The sequence below is a fragment of the Notamacropus eugenii genome, chromosome 7, assembly GCF_028372415.1.
Source record: "Notamacropus eugenii isolate mMacEug1 chromosome 7, mMacEug1.pri_v2, whole genome shotgun sequence".
NCBI lineage: Eukaryota > Metazoa > Chordata > Mammalia > Diprotodontia > Macropodidae > Notamacropus > Notamacropus eugenii.
This window is the reverse complement of record NC_092878.1, coordinates 125,585,850-125,603,327: the sequence shown is the minus strand read 5'-3', so window position 1 is coordinate 125,603,327 and position 17,478 is coordinate 125,585,850. Positions and strand designations below refer to the sequence as shown.

General features: G+C 39.4%; 1 protein-coding gene across 14 annotated transcripts in view; it reads right to left on the bottom strand.

Moving 5' to 3' along the window:
- Window positions 1-1,946: 1,946 nt before the first annotated feature.
- The window catches only part of PPA2 (inorganic pyrophosphatase 2), a 113,786-nt gene continuing 98,254 nt past the window's right edge, over window positions 1,947-17,478 (bottom strand). For 8 of the 14 annotated variants that reach the window (XM_072623063.1, XM_072623068.1, XM_072623070.1 and 5 more), the window contains 2 exons: window positions 7,264-7,303; window positions 1,947-4,341 (listed from right to left, as the gene is read on the bottom strand). In XM_072623063.1, the coding sequence (XP_072479164.1) occupies window positions 4,286-4,341; window positions 7,264-7,303 (96 nt within the window). In that variant the 3' untranslated portion in view covers window positions 1,947-4,285. Of the gene's footprint in view, window positions 5,549-7,263; window positions 7,326-12,891; window positions 13,308-17,478 lie in introns of those variants that run through there. The other 6 variants (XM_072623064.1, XM_072623069.1, XM_072623073.1 and 3 more) reach the window with 4 other exon arrangements.

The following is a 17,478-nucleotide window of genomic DNA, read 5'->3' as shown; positions in this document are numbered from 1 at the left end:
ATATATGCATCTGGACATAATCAGTATAGAGATGATACTTGAACCCATGGGAGCTGATGAAATAACCACATGAGAGGACAGAAGGGAACGAGGGAACATGACAGAGCACTGAGTGACACCCAAGGGTGACAGAGATGACATGGATTTAGCAAAGGAGAATAAGGAGGAACAGTCAGGTGAGAGGAAAACCAGTATAGAAGAGTATCATGAAAATCCAGAGAAGGGGTATCATCTAGGAAAAGAGGGTGATCAACAAAGGAGGAGGCTGAAGATTCATTACCTGTGGAAAGAGCAGTCTTAGTTGACTGATGAGTCAGATTGCAGAGAGTTTAGAAGAAAAAAAAGTGAGGAGAGGAAATGAAGGCACCAAATGCAGGCAGCTTTTTCAAGGAGTTTGGCTGAGCAGAGGAGAGACATAAAATGATAGTGGGGATGATGGGATCTAGTGAGGGTTTTTAAAGGACAGGAGATTCTTAGGCACGTTTGTAGGCAGCAGAGAAGGAATTAGCAGATATCAAGAGACTGTAGATGAGGGGTTGAAATTTAAGACAGAAGGGGCTGTGGTCATCTCTTGAGCCAGGAAGTATCATTGTCAGGTCCACAGTCTCTGATTAGCAGACAGAAAATTAAAAAGAAAGATAAAGGGAACTAGGAATGTTGAATTCATAGCCTGTATTGGTGAGCACATTTATCTCTAAGCAGTTCCAGAAAAACAGAATAAGATATCACAAGGGAACTTCTCTCCTCAATATCCCTCTTCAAAAACAGAAAGAAACAGAAAGAAACAAAATAGAAATAAAATGTCTCCCCCTCAATGGAGTCACAGGGCAGTCAATGGACAGTCATTTCCAGGAAAGGTAGTAGTGATCAGATCACTCTACCCAGAGTTAGAGGAGAAGGGAAGTGGGGTGGGGTGGGGATGTACACCTATGGTGACAAAGCAGAAAGATGGCCAGAGAACAGTGTGGTGAGTCTCGAGTGGGACACACGGTGACTTTTCACCCACCAGAATCCCAGTGTCTCAGGGCAAGAACTGGAGGGCCATTCCATCAAAAGCAGAGGCTAAGGGTGGACTGAGCAGCATGTTAGGAAGACAGTCGTAGATACCCACCTTGAGCAGCGCTTCTTTGATTCTTTTCTTTACCAACATTGCTTTAAAAAAATAAAACTGAAAAGTCCTTTTATGTTGTTATTAGCCTTGGCTGACTGTATGTATACCTTAGCACTTTTACAGGAGTTTGCCACTTTTGCATTCACCCTTGGTATCCTGCCCTTATTTCTTATATCTTCTGTAGGTGTTTTAAAAAATCTCATTTAGGCCTCCAAAGTATTCTCAGGTGGTATAACAAATCCAAGTCACTAATAAGTCATGAAGTGTCCATTAAGGAAAAAGAATTAAACACAGTGACTCCTTTTTACCATTTGGGCATGAAAGTCTTTGGTCTTAACAGTTTACTCCAGGACACAGACAGCACATCACTTTTTTCCCATTGCAAAATTATCATAATATTATTCACAAACTAAAGGGGTCAAACAGTTTTGGTGGAATTATTTTTAAAGGAGCAAAATTAAGACATGGCTTCACATATGAATTACTCTAAAGTGGTTAAAGGTTTATACATTACACTCGGTGGGAGGAAAGACTGAGAGAAGGGATACATCTTTCACGTGCAAACATAACTACAACACAACCTTTCAATCAGATAGCTTACATTCTTGAGGGGGGGCAGATGTTAGTGTCTCCCTATAGTTAAATAAATCCTTATCATCACCAGGAACAAGTTATAATTTGACTCAAGTTTTCAGCAGCTTTTCTAATGGGTTCAAACTTCTGTGCTCACAAACACCAATGAATGAGCCTTTGTTGCAAAAGGCAGCCATGGCTGCGCTCAGTAACTAAGCATCTAACCCTGAGGAGGCCAGCACTTAACACCACACACATAATATACTCCTTGTTAGAATATGCAAAAAACTTTTATTGAATGAACAACTGGTCAGAGGGTGACACCATGCCACACAGTATTTAGCCAACATCAATTCTATCACCCACACCACCTGTTTTCCCTAGAACTCTGTCTACATTTTAGAATCATTCATTCGGTGCATGCTGGAGAAAAAGCATTAAGGAGTGGCAAACCTAATTTGTTGCACTTTTTGTTTTATGTCCCCGGGGGAAAAACTACACAAACAGATGCTGGTACAAAGGCAGTGTCTTTAACGGAAAGAAAGGGTTTATGTTCCATATGCCCATACCACTGACAAATCACTAACATTTGCTACTGGGCATTTCAAAGTGATAATCATTTTCATTGTCCGCAATCCGCAAGCTTTCATTAGTGCAGTTCAATCACAAATAGTATCTTATTTCTAAATATTAACCCATTCATAACATTTTCTGCTTTTATATCTCCAATCATCAGTAAGAATTAAATATCTCTAAGAATCTCTATGTGGCATCTATTAATTCTAAACAACTCCCAAGTGAATCAAATTATCTTGATTAGAAACAACACTTGAAAAAGATGCCTGCTGGGACTAAATTTATGGCAGTTACAAGTGAATGATGTATTTATTTTTCTGACAACATCTGACAAAATCTCAACAATTTACCCATATCACCAAACACTACAATATGACAAAATGCACACTACACTGAGACAGCCAGGGAAGTAAAAGATATTCATGCTCCTGGGAGGTCATGCCTTGACTTAAAAATGACCTCCTATTTTGAGTCACGAAATATATCTTTAAAGTTCCAGAAAAGAAGGAAAAGATTTTCACTTAATTCAGGCAAACTTAGCCTATGGTAATGGTTTTTTCTGCATGTTTGTGAATAATTTCTTTTTTTTTTTAATAGTCAAGTATATTCTGGACGCAAAACAGATACTCATCATCTAAGTCCAATGTATCTTTTGTCCCATCTGAGTGGGTGTGGTCATGGTAAAAATAAAATTACAGTTTATTAATGCTTTTTGCAAAGAAGTTTTAAAGCATTTGCTTTAGGACAAAAATCTCTATGTTGAAGTAAAGTTAGTTCCAAATGGCTTGAAATAGTTAAAGGAAAAAATGGGGAATCAATATGGGTAAAAATGTTGGGTGGAAGATGGAGATGAAGGGAAAATAACTATTTCTAAAAGAATATTTCTAGTGAAATCTCTCTATTTGAAGAATAAATGCTCAATACTTTGGATATCTAATAATAATGATATCTTAGTATCTTAGTGTTAACTTTCATCAGTTCAACCATTTATTTGAAATAGTATATATCCATCTGTTATCTTTAATAGATCACCTATTACTGCTTTAAAAACATTCAGATTTTAAATCCCAAGTATTTATTGCCACATCTATGATGTGGAACCCAGAATGGATTACTTTCATTTGTAAATTCAAGTTACTTATGGAGAGTAGTTGTGAAGAACGCTACAACATACTCTGCCATCAGTTATTAGACCTGAAACATGGAGACATGAACCATCAATGCCTGTACAAGCATAAGAGGCTATTATAGAGAAATCAGAAGGTAAATTCGACCTTTGGAGCTCTGCCTGGGCATCTTCTGCTCTCAGAGCTTCTCATGTCTCTATCATGCTATTAAAAAAACAAACAGCATCAAGCAAATGATGACAGATGTTTACATAGCACTTCGTACAAACACTATCTCATCTGGTCCTCACAACAAGCCTATATGGTAGGAACCACAAACATTATAAAACCCATTTTATAGATGAGGAAATTAAAGTTTAAAAAGTTTAAGTATAGCTGGGAATGAACAGGGACAAGATATGAAGCCAAGTCTTCCTGACCCTAAGTCCAGTACTTGATCCAGAATCTTGGATACAAATTAGATATTCTGTGGGATCATTAATTCATAAACTGCTAGTAGAGTCACATGACACATAAGGCTAACAATAAAGGAAATGTTGCTCTCCAATTACCATCTGTACACTTGGTGTATCTATATGAATAACTCAAGAATAATAATAATTATTATTTTGAACAATACAAACATTGGGCAAGCTGAAACGGCAGAAATGCACATTTCACCGACACAAACAGCACTTAAGGAGCTTGCCTTAAAGGCGTAAGCAGGGTCCGGAGAATAAAGTCCTAATCCATTTCCATCCAACATTACTAAGATGCCTGATGCATTCATGTTGGGGCTCCAGAGCTAGAGTCTGGAGAACAGTCTCAAAGGCGAGAATCCTGACGACTAAAGATACTTAGAAAATCTTCTTGAGGAACAGGAACTCTACGGCCTGAGAAATGAGCACTGGGAAGAGACTTAATGATGACCGTCAGAAGAATTTCCAAGGTACACTCTCCAAATATTTTCCATCTCTGCTAATAATCAGATAAGGAAGATTAAGGTTAAGTTAAAGTTAACCCATTAGGATTTAGATTACAAAATAGACTATGTCTTGGTGATGAGAAGTACTACGTAAGTTTTACAGGAAAGTGCTCAATTTTTGTTTCCAGGAAATCTTAAAAAAAGAATACAAGGTCATTACATTTCAGTGATGGTACAACTCTCACAGTAAATTCCTACCAGGTCATTCTTCCTCTCCTCTCTCCTCCCTCCAAACTTTGCTTCACGTCTTTGTCAGAATTATCTTCCCCATGTAAGGCATCAGGTTATTTCTCTGCTCAAAATGTTTCACTAGGTTCCTATAGCTTACTGAGGAATAGTCCACCTCCTAGCCCTGGCAATCAAGACCTTGCACAATTTGGTGCTACCATGTCTTTCCATACAAATCCCTGCCACATTCTATTCCAACCAGACTGAATTCAGTGTCCTCTGGTCAGGCTTAACACTTTCTCAGGTCTCTACTTCTCTGAACGAAGCTCTTCCTTGTGCCACCCCATAGTACACCGTACATACCTTGTTCAGTTTCTCACTACCTCTTAAATGTCAAGTCAACTACAGCTACCTCAAAAAGTGTTCCCTGATCTCCGGGGTCAGTCATGGCTGGTCTTCCCTAAAATGTCATGTAACATTATGCTTATAGCTTTCTGATGAATTTGTAATGTATCATTTTATACTTATTTGCGTTTTGCACCCCCACACGTACATCGTAATCGTAACAACCGTAACATTTAGAGAGAGAGTCTGAGTGATGTGGGTTAAATGAGGCCCCCATCTGTTTTGGGACTGGCATTTTAATCCACTCTGAAAAGAGAACAACAGTCTTTACCAATACCTAGTTAACATGTTAAATTTAGGATTCTACAATCATGCAGAGAAACAGAATCATGATATCCTTGGGTTTCCTTTTATGCACAGGAATGGCTAACAGTTCGAAACATATTATTTCCAAGCTTTCCCTATGAGATCAAAAGTTTGTATTTTGAGTAAATATGAAAAGAGAGAACAATTTGGAAGTCCAAATTGTTTGTTTATTTGTATAATGCCTAGTGAAAAAAAATGAAACTTCATGGGGGAGGTAGCTACTGCTGCCTGAACTTGTCTGTCATGGCCCATGGGGATGAAGGATGATTGGAGACTTCCATCACTTCGTAACAAAATACCATCTGTGGATATCTTCATCTGTGGAGAAGAATATGAGACACACACAAAGAAAGAGAGAGAAGGAGAGGGAGAGAAAGGGGTGGGGAAGAAGCAGGGAGAGGGAGAGAGCAAGAGAGGGTGGGAGGGAGAGGGAGAGAAAGAGGGAGAGAGAGAAGGACAGAGAGAGAGAGAGAGAGAGAGGGAGAGGGAGAGAGGAGAAAGAGAAAGAAAGGGAGAGGAGGGAGAGGGACAGAGAGAAGGAGATGGAGAGAGAGAGAGGGAGAGGGAGAAGGAAAGGGTGAGAGAGGGAGAGGAAGAGAGAAAGGATAGGGAAAGAGTGAGAGACAGAGAGAGGGAGAGGGAGACGGAGAGGAAGAGAGAGGGAGAGGGAGAGAGGGAGAGAAAGAAGGAGAGAGGGAGGGGGGAGAAAGAGAGGGAGAGAGAAAGAGGGAGAGGGAAGAGAGAGAGATGGAGAGGGAGACAGAGAGGAAGAGAGAGGGAGAGGGAGAGAAAGAGAGAGAGAGGGAGAGAATGATGACAAAATTGCACTCTAGCTCAGTTTGATAAACACTGACTGTAGATTTTAGGCACTGAGAATACAAAGACTGAAAATAAACAGTCCCTGCCTTCAGGAAGTTTACATTCTACAAGAATGCTGAGACAGATGCAAAAACATATAAACATGGAATCTTCTCAATTTTATGTTTAAACTTCCTTTTCCTTCCCATCTCCATGGCAAAACACAAGCTTTTAGTTTCTCACATTTTCTCAAGATTTAAATCAAGCCACATCAGGAAAGCAAAGGCTCCTCATACTTTGTTTAGTGACCTTTCCTTACTCTAATATCATCAGCCAGTGACAGCCCTAAAGTTACCACTCGAACACTGGCATGAAAGGATTAGAAAGGCCGTGACTGTCTGTCAAATAACCCAAATGGGCCACTTTTATAGAGCAGCTATTTTGTTAGCACACCATATAAGGAATGCTGCTTGCTTTCCCATGAAATCCTGTCTGTGGATGCGTTCCTTTAACAACATCTTGGAGCCCATGGTGAGTAGTTCTCATTTTTGATAATTTGCAAGTTTCAGGTCCTTCCCACACTGTAGAGGAGCTAAAGAACTAACGTCTGTGAAATCGTTTAATGCATGTAAAATATTATAACACATACTAAGCGTTACATAAATGTAAAGCATTATCATTATTACTAAGTAATAATATTAAATAAAAAGCAAAAAAACAGAATTGGCACATATTCTGATAAACAAATACTGGATATATAAGCTTATACTTTTTACTTATTACTAGAAGCTGTATTTTTCAAAATACTTTAAATACAATATTTTTCCAAAGAAAATGTATTAAACGTTTTCAAAATCCAATGTAGACTTTGGTCCTTCAGTTAAAATTATTTTATTGATTTGCAGAAAAAACAAGGAAAACAAAGAAAACTTCCCCGAAGTACTAGATATCAACTTAAATTCTTTATAATTTACTGAAACTTGTCAATGCTTGGGAGGAAAAGTCATAATATAATGTAAGCATTATTTCCTTGCTTTAAAAAAAGTAAATGCATCTTCTGGTGTTTTTCTTCTTAATGAAGGACAATGATTAACACAGCTCATCTAGGCAATTTCCTAAATATATTACAGTTCATTATACTTAGCTTCTAGAAACTTTTTTGACCGAATGACTTTTATTTTTTCTTTCCACAAGTGCAAACAATTAAGTATGGCTAGGCCCCCTGGATAACATACCTTCTTTGGAATTTGAATCTTCATTTATTGCAGTCGATGCCTATGAAATAAAAACAAAGAGCCTGTTTTTAATGAAGACTTTCCATATGGAATCCGGAGCTGGGGCTATTTTACTGGGAAATTGTCTAACAGTACAAGCACATTTCCCCGACTCAAGAGAGAGGATACTACTCCCTACCATTCTACTCAAGGAATTATCATTCTCCTGAGCAAGGGTTCTTAATCTGGGTATGTGAGCTTTTTGTTTGTTTGTTTTAATTCTGATAACCGTATTTCAATCAAATTGGCTTCTTTTTCAATCTTCTGTATCTCATGCACTCAAAAACATTCTTCAGAGATGGGTTCCATGGGCTCCACCAGATTGCCAAGCATACAAAAAAGGTTCAGAATCCCTACGCTACAGGCATTATAATGACTGCTCAAGAGATTTACATTAAATATTAAAAAATAGGTTTATAAAGTTTTTTTCTAGTCACAAGGAGTGAACTAAGATGTTTGCTTCTGAGCATTTGACACAAATGGCTCATTTTTTTCCTTCAGTTGCGTCCTCTGGTGAGGCACTTGAAAAACTAATAAAGTTCACAAAGCAAGGACATTTACATAGGTAATTTCTAGGAAAGTTTTCAGATGCTGGGGCCAGCCAAGGTTCTCAGATCTAATTTAGTCTGGTCTGGGAGAGGCAAGTGTAAGCATAGAAAAGTTTCCTGAGAGAGGATTTCTTTCTCCCCCCATCCACCCCCACTTAAGTCTCTTGCATAAAAAGGGCTCTTTCATTGAGCAGAGCAACACAAATTCCTAGCTGTCTGATCTTGCTGGACCCCCTCCCCCCCACACCAAGAGTGACTCAGCAAGAACAAGGATAGCCAATGTCAGTATTATATTTAAAAAAATGATTCATCTAAATCATGAGAGTTTTCAAATGCCCCCCTTCTCCACTGCTTCTCTGAAGAAACAGACAGTTCAGGTAAGGCCTGGGTTTTGTTCCTTCTTAAATCACGCCACAGGGAAAAACGTGACTGTGAGCCAAAAAAGCTCACTCTACAAATGACACGTAATTCATCTTGGAAGTTTTCCCAGGGTTCAAAAATGAAGCTTTATTAAAGCTTCCTTGTAGAGCAAGTTGGCTATTTGGGGGACTAATGTCAAAGAGACTCATGGCTGTCCTTAATTTTGCAGATGGCAGCATTCAAAAATACAAGTGAAATCAACATCCTGTTATGAGGCTGGACTCACAACTGAACGCATCTAGCTTGGCCCGCTCCCTCCTTTTTAACTAGGGGCAAGAAGAGCAGCCCAAACCATAATAAGATTGTTTTGATCTCAGAGGCATGGTGCTGGGAATCTTGCCATAGCAGGCTTTTTAGATGGCCATAGGGGAATTAGGGGATTCCTCTACAGTTGGGGCTCTCAGGCCTGGGCAGAAGCTCACATGCCTGGCTGGGAATCACACGCCAACTCAGAATTCCCATGTGGTAAGGGTTATTTCAGGCCACACACAACAAATGTTCATTCAGCCTTCCACATGCCCTGAGATGGCCACAGGGTCCATATGCAAAATTTCCAGTGGTCATGAAACTCACTACCTCAGCCACTAAGAAGACACTGTAAGTGATGGAAGAATGGGTCATCTAATGCTGTTTTTTTGTTGAAACAACCAATGGCTTTTAAAAATAGGACTTTCATAAACAATGGTACTGATCCAGTGGGATCAGATTCAAAGGGACCCATTGTTTTTTAACTCACTGGAATAACGTGGGGTGTTACATATGGTTCTGTTTTTATCTTCCATGAAAGAGAAAAGGGTTGAAAAATGGATATAAAATCATCAAGGTACACAACTGGAGTTTAGAGGAAATAACAAAGAAATTCTGTGAGGATTGGACAAAAAGAAATATTCAAACCTTTTCCACGTAATTTGATTTGGTTTGCTGGATAACTTACTGAATGCAGGGATTGTTTCATTTTTTGTCTTTGTAGGCTCAGCACTTAACTTAGTGCCTTAAACTTAGTTCTCACCTGATCAATGTGTGTTGATTGGGTGAATTATTTATTTCCCCCAAAGTAAATTCTACAGGAGAATTTAATTTCTCTGAATACAGGCCCAACTATAACATCTCAATTTGCAAGTTGAGACATATTCAACACATAATTACTGAACCTGATACCTTCAATTTATTTCCTATAACATCAAAGCTTTACCTTTTAAAACTCTGAAAAGAAACAGTTTAACTTTTCAATCTTTTAAGCTCTGACAAGGGAATTACACTGGGAATTTTGAGTTCTGAGGTATTTCAAAGTCTCTTGAAAAAAGATATTTCTAAATCTCTTGGTGGGAGAAGAAAAGCTTAGGGAAAGTTTTCTTCCCAATTCTACCTCTCCTAAAAACCCTAAGAACTCTTGAGGGTATGTGCAAAGAAAAAACAACACTTCTGAAGTGCTGTTTTGGGTGGGAAAGACCTATATTCAAATCAATTCCATAAAAATGTATTCTGCACCTACTATGTAAAAACTTACTGAGGATACAAAAATGAAAAATGAAGGACTCTTCCCCCAAAAGAGCTTCCAACTTGGCAGGTGAGACAAATACACAAGTCACTATAACACAGATTAGAATTAGAAAAGAATAAAGAGTCCTAACAAAAGCCAGACAAATTAAGGAGAGGGGGGCCTAGAAAAGGGCTCACAAAGGCGATGGAACCTGAACTTGACCTTGAAAAAAAGGGAAGAACTTCAACAGGGGATGGCTGACAAAACGTGCCAATGCAGCAAGAGGGAGCCTAGTTTTGAAACGTAGGCCACAGGTACGTGAAGAAAAGCAAAGGAAGGTGGATCTGAGGCATATGAATAATACATATATGTATGTGTATGTATGAGAGTCAGCAGGGAACTCAGGGTCATGAACTAGCCTTGGAGTCAGGAGGCCCTGAGGTCAAGTCCCACCTCTGATAGGAATGGCTATCTGACACTGGTAAGATAATATGAAGTGTGGTGGCTCGAAGTCAGGAAGACTCAGACACCAGATGATTCTTCAGTCTTAGATTTGTGGTCTGTAAGATGGGGATATTACAGCACCTGTGTCACCGATACAATGAGGTAACGTGCAAAACACTCTGCAAATCTTAGAAAGCCATAGAAATGCTAATTGTCACTTTAGCTTGACCTCTTAGTGACTCACATAACTCTAAGACTTTAAGTGACCAAGTAGGTGCTGATCTGCTTTGGCAGACGAGTTCCCTCAGACAGAATTCTCTACAGGACAGATCTAGTTCCCCTCCCCCAACCCTACCCAAATTAGCGCATATGAGCCCAGTGGGTTAGGAACCTCAGCTACTGGAGAAGTAGAATCTGAGAAGCTGCAGTGGAAGCACATCTGGCCAAACCCAGGTAGTCAATAATAACTCTACTAGGAACAGATACGTTATCAAAGTGAAATCTGGCCAGCAGCGTTTAGATAACGAATGCGTACTCTTTTTGTGGTGGCAAAGAACTGAAAACGTGAGGGGAAGGCCATCGTCTGGGAATGACTGAACACATTATGGTACATAAAAGCGATGCAACATTATCGTACAGTAAGAAATGATGCAGGAGATGGTTTCAGGAAGATTTGGGGGAAAACGTAAATGAACTGATGCAAATTGAAATGAGAAGAACCAGAAAAATAATCTACACAGTAACAGCTATACTGTGAAGATAATCCACTGTGAAAGACTTAGTAACTGATCAGCGACTCCTGGAGAAACATGCTATTCACCTCCAGACAGAGAGGCGATGTAATCAGAGGGCTGACGGAAGCATATTTTCTTCTCTCGACTTTTTTTTTTAACATGGCTAAAACAGAAATGTTTGGTATGACATATTTGTAATGATTTTTATTTTTTGCCTTCTCAATGGATGAGGGAAAGGGAAGGAGGGACAAAATTTGGATCTAAAAAAGGAATAAAAAACTTCTTTGCTTTAAAAAAGAATTCAAAACAACTAATCACAAGAAAAAAGTTAGGTGATCATGTGTAAAAAAAATTGTGAATGCTTAAATGTATCCATAGATACGTGTGTGCCTTGTGATTTAGTCGTTTCAGTCACGTCCAACTCATCGTGACCACTTTTGGGGTTTTCTTGGCAAAGATACTAGAGTGGTTTGCCATTTCCTTCTCCAGCCCATTTTATATATGCGGAAATCTAGGCAAACAGGGTGAAATGATTTGTCCAAGGTCACATAGCTGGTAAGTATCTGAGGCCAAGTGTGAACTCAGTGCTCTCTGCACTGTACCACCCAGCTGCCCTCATTATCAATGGTATCTTTTAGCATACTCATATGTGTGTGTGTGTGCATTTATACACAAGTGTGTTATGTGTGTGTATGTGTGCCATAAACACATATTATTGCTCTAAATAAAAAAGGTCCAGAGCCATTCCTGCTTTTTCTAAATAAAAATATAAAATGCAATCTCAAGTGCTAGACCAGACTTGCCCATATCCTGGTCCCCTGAATTGTGCAGGTCTCCTATTACAAAGCCTGATGGAAAGTTAGCCTATTTAATTTTCCTGTTTAAAACCAGCAGCTGCTTGTTGCTAGAGCTGCCAAATATTTCAAAAAGGATAGACAGTGCATAAAAATAGAGTGAGAGATTTCTCATTAGCTTAAAAAGAATCACAAAAACCAAGGGACAAGCTATTACTTTAACTGCAAAAATACTACGTAGCACTGTGCTTTTCTTTTAAGAGGAAGAACTTTGGGATTACCTCTCTTAAAACATCTGCCTTGGCTAGGAATAGAGGGCACCTGTTTTCCTCATCTCTAACCCAAAGAGAATCTATCCTATCTTATTCACATAATCATCTTCTCATTCCCTTTCAAACAAACTCGGAATTATATAGTAGGTGGAGTAAATGCTACCCAGCTCTGTCATTTAATAGGCATGAGGCATGGAGCAAATGACAACCTCCCCCCCTCCAAGTTTCCTAACCTGTAAAATCTGAAGAATAATTCACACGATCTCTACCTCATAAGGCTGTTGTGAAGATAACATGATCTGTATAAGCACTTGGACTAAGGAGTTCCAAGGCAGGTCCAGGGTATTAACACACAACGAATATAATAAGGAACATTCTGGCATTCTTATCAATGTACATTTTAAATTAGTAACAAGCATTCCCTTTAAACAAATGACAAGTATTACCTAATCAGAGAGTACATAAACACACACACACACACATTACCTCTCTAAACAAAAGATGTTACAGAACCATTGCTGCTTTTTCTAAATAAAACATAAATCACATCCCCTCATCTTCAGTCCCTCCCTGCCCACTGGCTGCTTCCCTACTACTTGCCAACAGACCCAAACATAACTACAGGTAAAATTCCACTTTAAGAAAACTTTTGTCAGTCAAATCTTTCATAAAAATATAAGCCTGGTGCTAGAGTCTAGAGAAGAAATATAGTATATGGATTCTTGTTGTGTTTTAAATTTAGTAATATGATCTTTGACTTACATTTCCCAAAGGAAGCCCTTTCCATGCCTAAAAAGCCATCCCCCACTAACAAAAAATAAAAAGGAGGGAGAAAAAAGTCAAGTCAAAGTAAGAATTGTTACAAAAATGTTTGGTACTATATTCCATGTTACATACCTAGAGTCCCACCTCTTCAAAGAAGAGAAGGTACTTCTTGTATCTCTCCTTTAGGATGAAACTTTGTCATTATGATGGTGCAGTCTTCAGTTTACTTTATAGCTCAAGAGTTTTTTAGTTTATTTATCCCCTACTACCAAATCAGACATAATGGGCATTTGTGGATAATAACAAATGGGGAAGGGGGGGAAGAAAACTGTGGGAAAGGGGATATTCTGTCTCTTTTAAAAAAGCAGCCTCTGTTTAGAGTCCGAATGTTGATGGACGCATATGACTTGTTCTGTTTTTCTTTTGTTGTTTGGTTTCTTCTTTCTCTCGGTTCCTCCCCTTAGCGCTGTCTTCTTTACAACATCACTAATGTGAAAATTTGTTTAATATGAATGTCTATGTAGAGCCTATATCAGATTGCATGCCATCTTGCAGGAGGAGGGAGGAGGAAAAGGGGGAGAAAATTTAAAACTCAAAATTTTAGGAAGTGAATATTGAAAACTAAAACTAAATAAATTATATAAAAAACCAGTATCTGAAAGCAGAGAGTTAAATACCCACCTTCTAATACCATATGAATTTGTTTGCTTTGAATAAAACTTCATGTTTTAAAAATGATGTTTTAGGCTGCAAAACGACATTTAAACTAAACAAAGCCGGTCCTTCAGTGAGTGTTCTGCAGATGCTTTGGCAATTTGTTAAACTGTGAGGTTAAAGCCCTCAACAAAAGAACCCAAAGCTCTTATTTGTCTCTATTCAAAGGTTACTGGAAACCTACTGTTTTACTGACTCTCAAATACCAATACCAAGGTAGAACTCAACCAAAAATAATGAGTGATTTATAAAATCCTGAAAGAAGATTAGTTGGGTGTCTCTTCTACCTCTAAAAACCATAATGCTATGGTTTTTATGAATGGCCCTACTGTAACATTTTCAAAAGTACTTCCATTTTTGGAAAAAAATTATTAATATCATGGGGGGATTCACATTATATAAGAGACATAAGGTCCCATGACAAAGGGGCCTTGTCAGTAGGCAGTTTCCTTCTGTGAGTTTGTATCGCCAGAACCTGCCACAGTGCTTGGGACTTAAACACATGTGTTAACTGATTAATTGTCTTGACTAAACAGCAAATATGTGGAAATGGCCTTGGGAATGCATGTGCTACTCCAGAATTTGCACTGGAACAGAATTTATTACATCCACATTAGCAGAGTGGCACTAGGATGGGCCTTCTGTTATACAGAACCATAATGGTATCAGCCGAAAAGGGAAAAATTCTATCTGTAAAAGAGAGGATGAAGGCTGATAAATCATGATTACTTTACAGAAGGCTGAATAGTAATGAAGTTCACAAATGTTTAGAACTGCTAAGAATACTTTCTGAGAAACCTGAAATTCAGTCCCTCACTGGACCCACAAATGTGTGCATGTGTACTCTAAATTATAATTAAATGCAGAAAAACAAATCTGAAGAGTAGAATCCTAAGACAAGAGAACCAAAGAAAATACAACCACAAGGTAATTCAGGTCAGATTAGGAGGCAAATCCTGTGCTAGATAAACAAGTTCTGAAAGTCACAGACGGAGAGGCAGGAGGGAAGCTCAGGGTTCATCCAGCACAACTTCTTCATTTCAAAGATGAGGAAACTGAGTCAAGGGTAATAACTTGCCTAAGATCACACAGAAAGTACGTGGCCTAGGGAAGATTTGAACCCAAGCCTCTGGACTCCAAAGCCAGTGCTCTCTCCACTATATTATACAGGCTTCCCAGATAGCTGGGTTCTTTGCTTCCAAGTAAATGTTACAAGACAATAAAGTTCCCATCGGGACTCAGAAATAACAAGTGAATGTGGACAAGGTACTGCTTATTTGCTACAGAGTCAAGCAGAGGCCCCCCGACACTTACAGAACCAATCCAAAGAACTGTGGTGGGGTGATTGAGTTGATTTATTCATTTGCTTAATTGGAAAATATTTATTAAAGCAAAAACAAAATGGTCCTTGCTTTTTAGAGAGTATATGTTGGGATGGAGGAGTAAACAACATGGATACAGATGAGTAAAATACAAGTTGTGGGGTGAAAAGTAAGAGAAAATATCACATAAAGTGTTCTAGGAATATGTGAGTAGGGAGAGAGAACTACTAAGTAGGAGGATCAGGGAAGGCTTCATAGAAAAAAGGACCTTGAGCTGAGCCTGGAAAGAAGAGAAGGATTCTGAAGGGTCAGATGATAAAGGTCACTCCATGCACTGGGAACAGCTGAGTGGATGCATGAGGAAAGGATACAGTACATCAAGGCTGGAAAATCAACTGCACCAAGGGAAATAAAGTGAAATGAAACTGAAGAGATAGGTCAGAGAAAGATTGTAGGGAGCCTGAAATGCCAGAGGATTTCAAGTTGGCATTTTGTCCTAGAGGTAATATGGAAGGTTGTGAAGTAGGGGGGACGTAATGGGATCAGACCTGAACCTTAAGGAGATTATGCTAGAGGTAGTATGGAGGATAGATAGGAGAGATGGCTGGTGACAAGAGACAAATTAGTAGGTTATTATAGCAGCTGAAGTTAAGGGGAAGAAAGTTTGACACATGCATCCTGTTTACAGACCAAATGCTGTTGCCATTGGCTAACTACTGTATCCTGGACTCCTAAGACAACAGATAGTGGCTCTACTCTGTCATCCAGTTTAAAGTATCTTTGAATTTGGCAAACATTCCCTCCACAAGCATTCATTAAGCAACTACATGTGCAACTGACTTCAACATGAGGTAAATGGTCAGTGGCCTCAGCACCAATTGATGATGGTCTCTTGAGAACACTACGGAAGTGTTCTGCCCATCTCTCTAGGATCATGTCACTAATTAATGTGGCTCCATCAGCACTGAGTAGTTGAGATGTACCAGAGGTTTTTGGTCTATAAATAGCCTTCAGGGCATCATAAAAGCACTTTGGATTGTGACTAACAGCATAAGAATGAATTTCACCTGCCTTCTTACTGAGTCAGGAATCCTGCATATCTCTCACCTTAGCTTGTACTGCCAAAATGACTATTTTATGGAGAACTCATACAGGGCAAGTGACCACATGGTGGTCAGAAGAATCACACCAGGACACTCTCAAGAACTTTGGAATTGATTGTGTAACATGGGAGACACTGGCACAGGATGGCTCAGCATGGCATGCCCATATCAGAAAGGGTGCTGTGCTCTATGAGCAAAGCAGAATTGAGACAGCACAAAGCAAACATAGGATGCGCAAATTTAGAGTAGCCACCCCAAATGTTCACATGGACTATCTGTGCCCGATCTGTGGAAGAGCATTCCGGGCTCACATTGCTCTGATCAGCCACAGTGGGACACACTGAAACTTGACTTTATCATGGTGATGTCATTTTGGTCCTCTTCAAAAACAAAGGACAACAACTATGCACCAAGTCTGGTCTAGCCACTCCTTTCTGTTTCCTGTTTTTATTTCCTTTCCTAAATTTCTACAGTTCAATCACCTATTTTTACAGGGAAAGCATTTTGTAACTACAAAGCCCTGTGTACATGCTGGTGACTCTTCTCCTTGGGCTAACACTCTCCTCTGAGCTGCCTCCAGATGGTTAGTTTCTCTCAAGATAAGGAACACCAGGAAGGATTCCACATGCTGAGGTACCATGACATTTTCCAAGGGCAAAAAGTCAAGTCAGTCAGCATTCATTAAGCACCTACTGTGCACCAGGCATTGTGTTAAAGCACTAGAGAGAGAAAGATAAGCAAAAACAGTCTCCATCTTTTCAGAACTCAGTCTAATGGGGGAGACAGCATGGTAACACTGTGTCCAAAAAAAGGAAGATAGAGAGTAGAGGATCGATGGAGGGGTCAGTGAAAATATCCAGGGCTGAGAGATGATGGAGGAAGAGCAAGGAGGTCAGGGTCACCAAACCACAGAGTGTACGGGGAGAGTGTCAGATGACGAGCAGGAGAAAGGAAGGGCCCAGGTCAGGAAGGGCTATAAAAGCCCAACAGAGGCAGCAGAACATGTTCTGCCATTTTCAGATGCCTTCCTCACAGGATTTTGTTTTTCTCTGCCTTTCTGGCTGTGGTAGCACAAATTATTTTCCTAACAGACCACATTGTTGTAATTCCTTTCTCTAAAATTAGGAAACCACATGATGGCTTTCTTCTGGTTCTCCCACTCCTAAAAGAATGTGAAACCTAATTGTGTTATGATCAGTGCTACACAGTGGTTCACCCACAGATCCTTCCTGGACCAATTCCTATTCACTTATTCAGTACCAAGTCCAGTATGTTTCCTTTCTTTGTGGGTTCTAAAATAACATCTTCTAGAAAGCAGTAATTTTCCTTATCATGACACCTCATCTCCACGTCTCATCCTGGTCCTGCCAAGTTGTGGAGATGGAAATCTCTCCATCCTATCACCCAGCTGACTTGTGCCTATCCCCAGCCTCAGTGCACATTCCCACATCAGTGTCAGGATGGTATAACTGGGATGGAGATACCACAGGTGAATGAGAAATTTACTTCTTCCAGGCCAAGCAAGCAGTAGTAAGGCCTAGCATTTATTGTTTCCATATGGGCACAGTACTAAAAGGTAC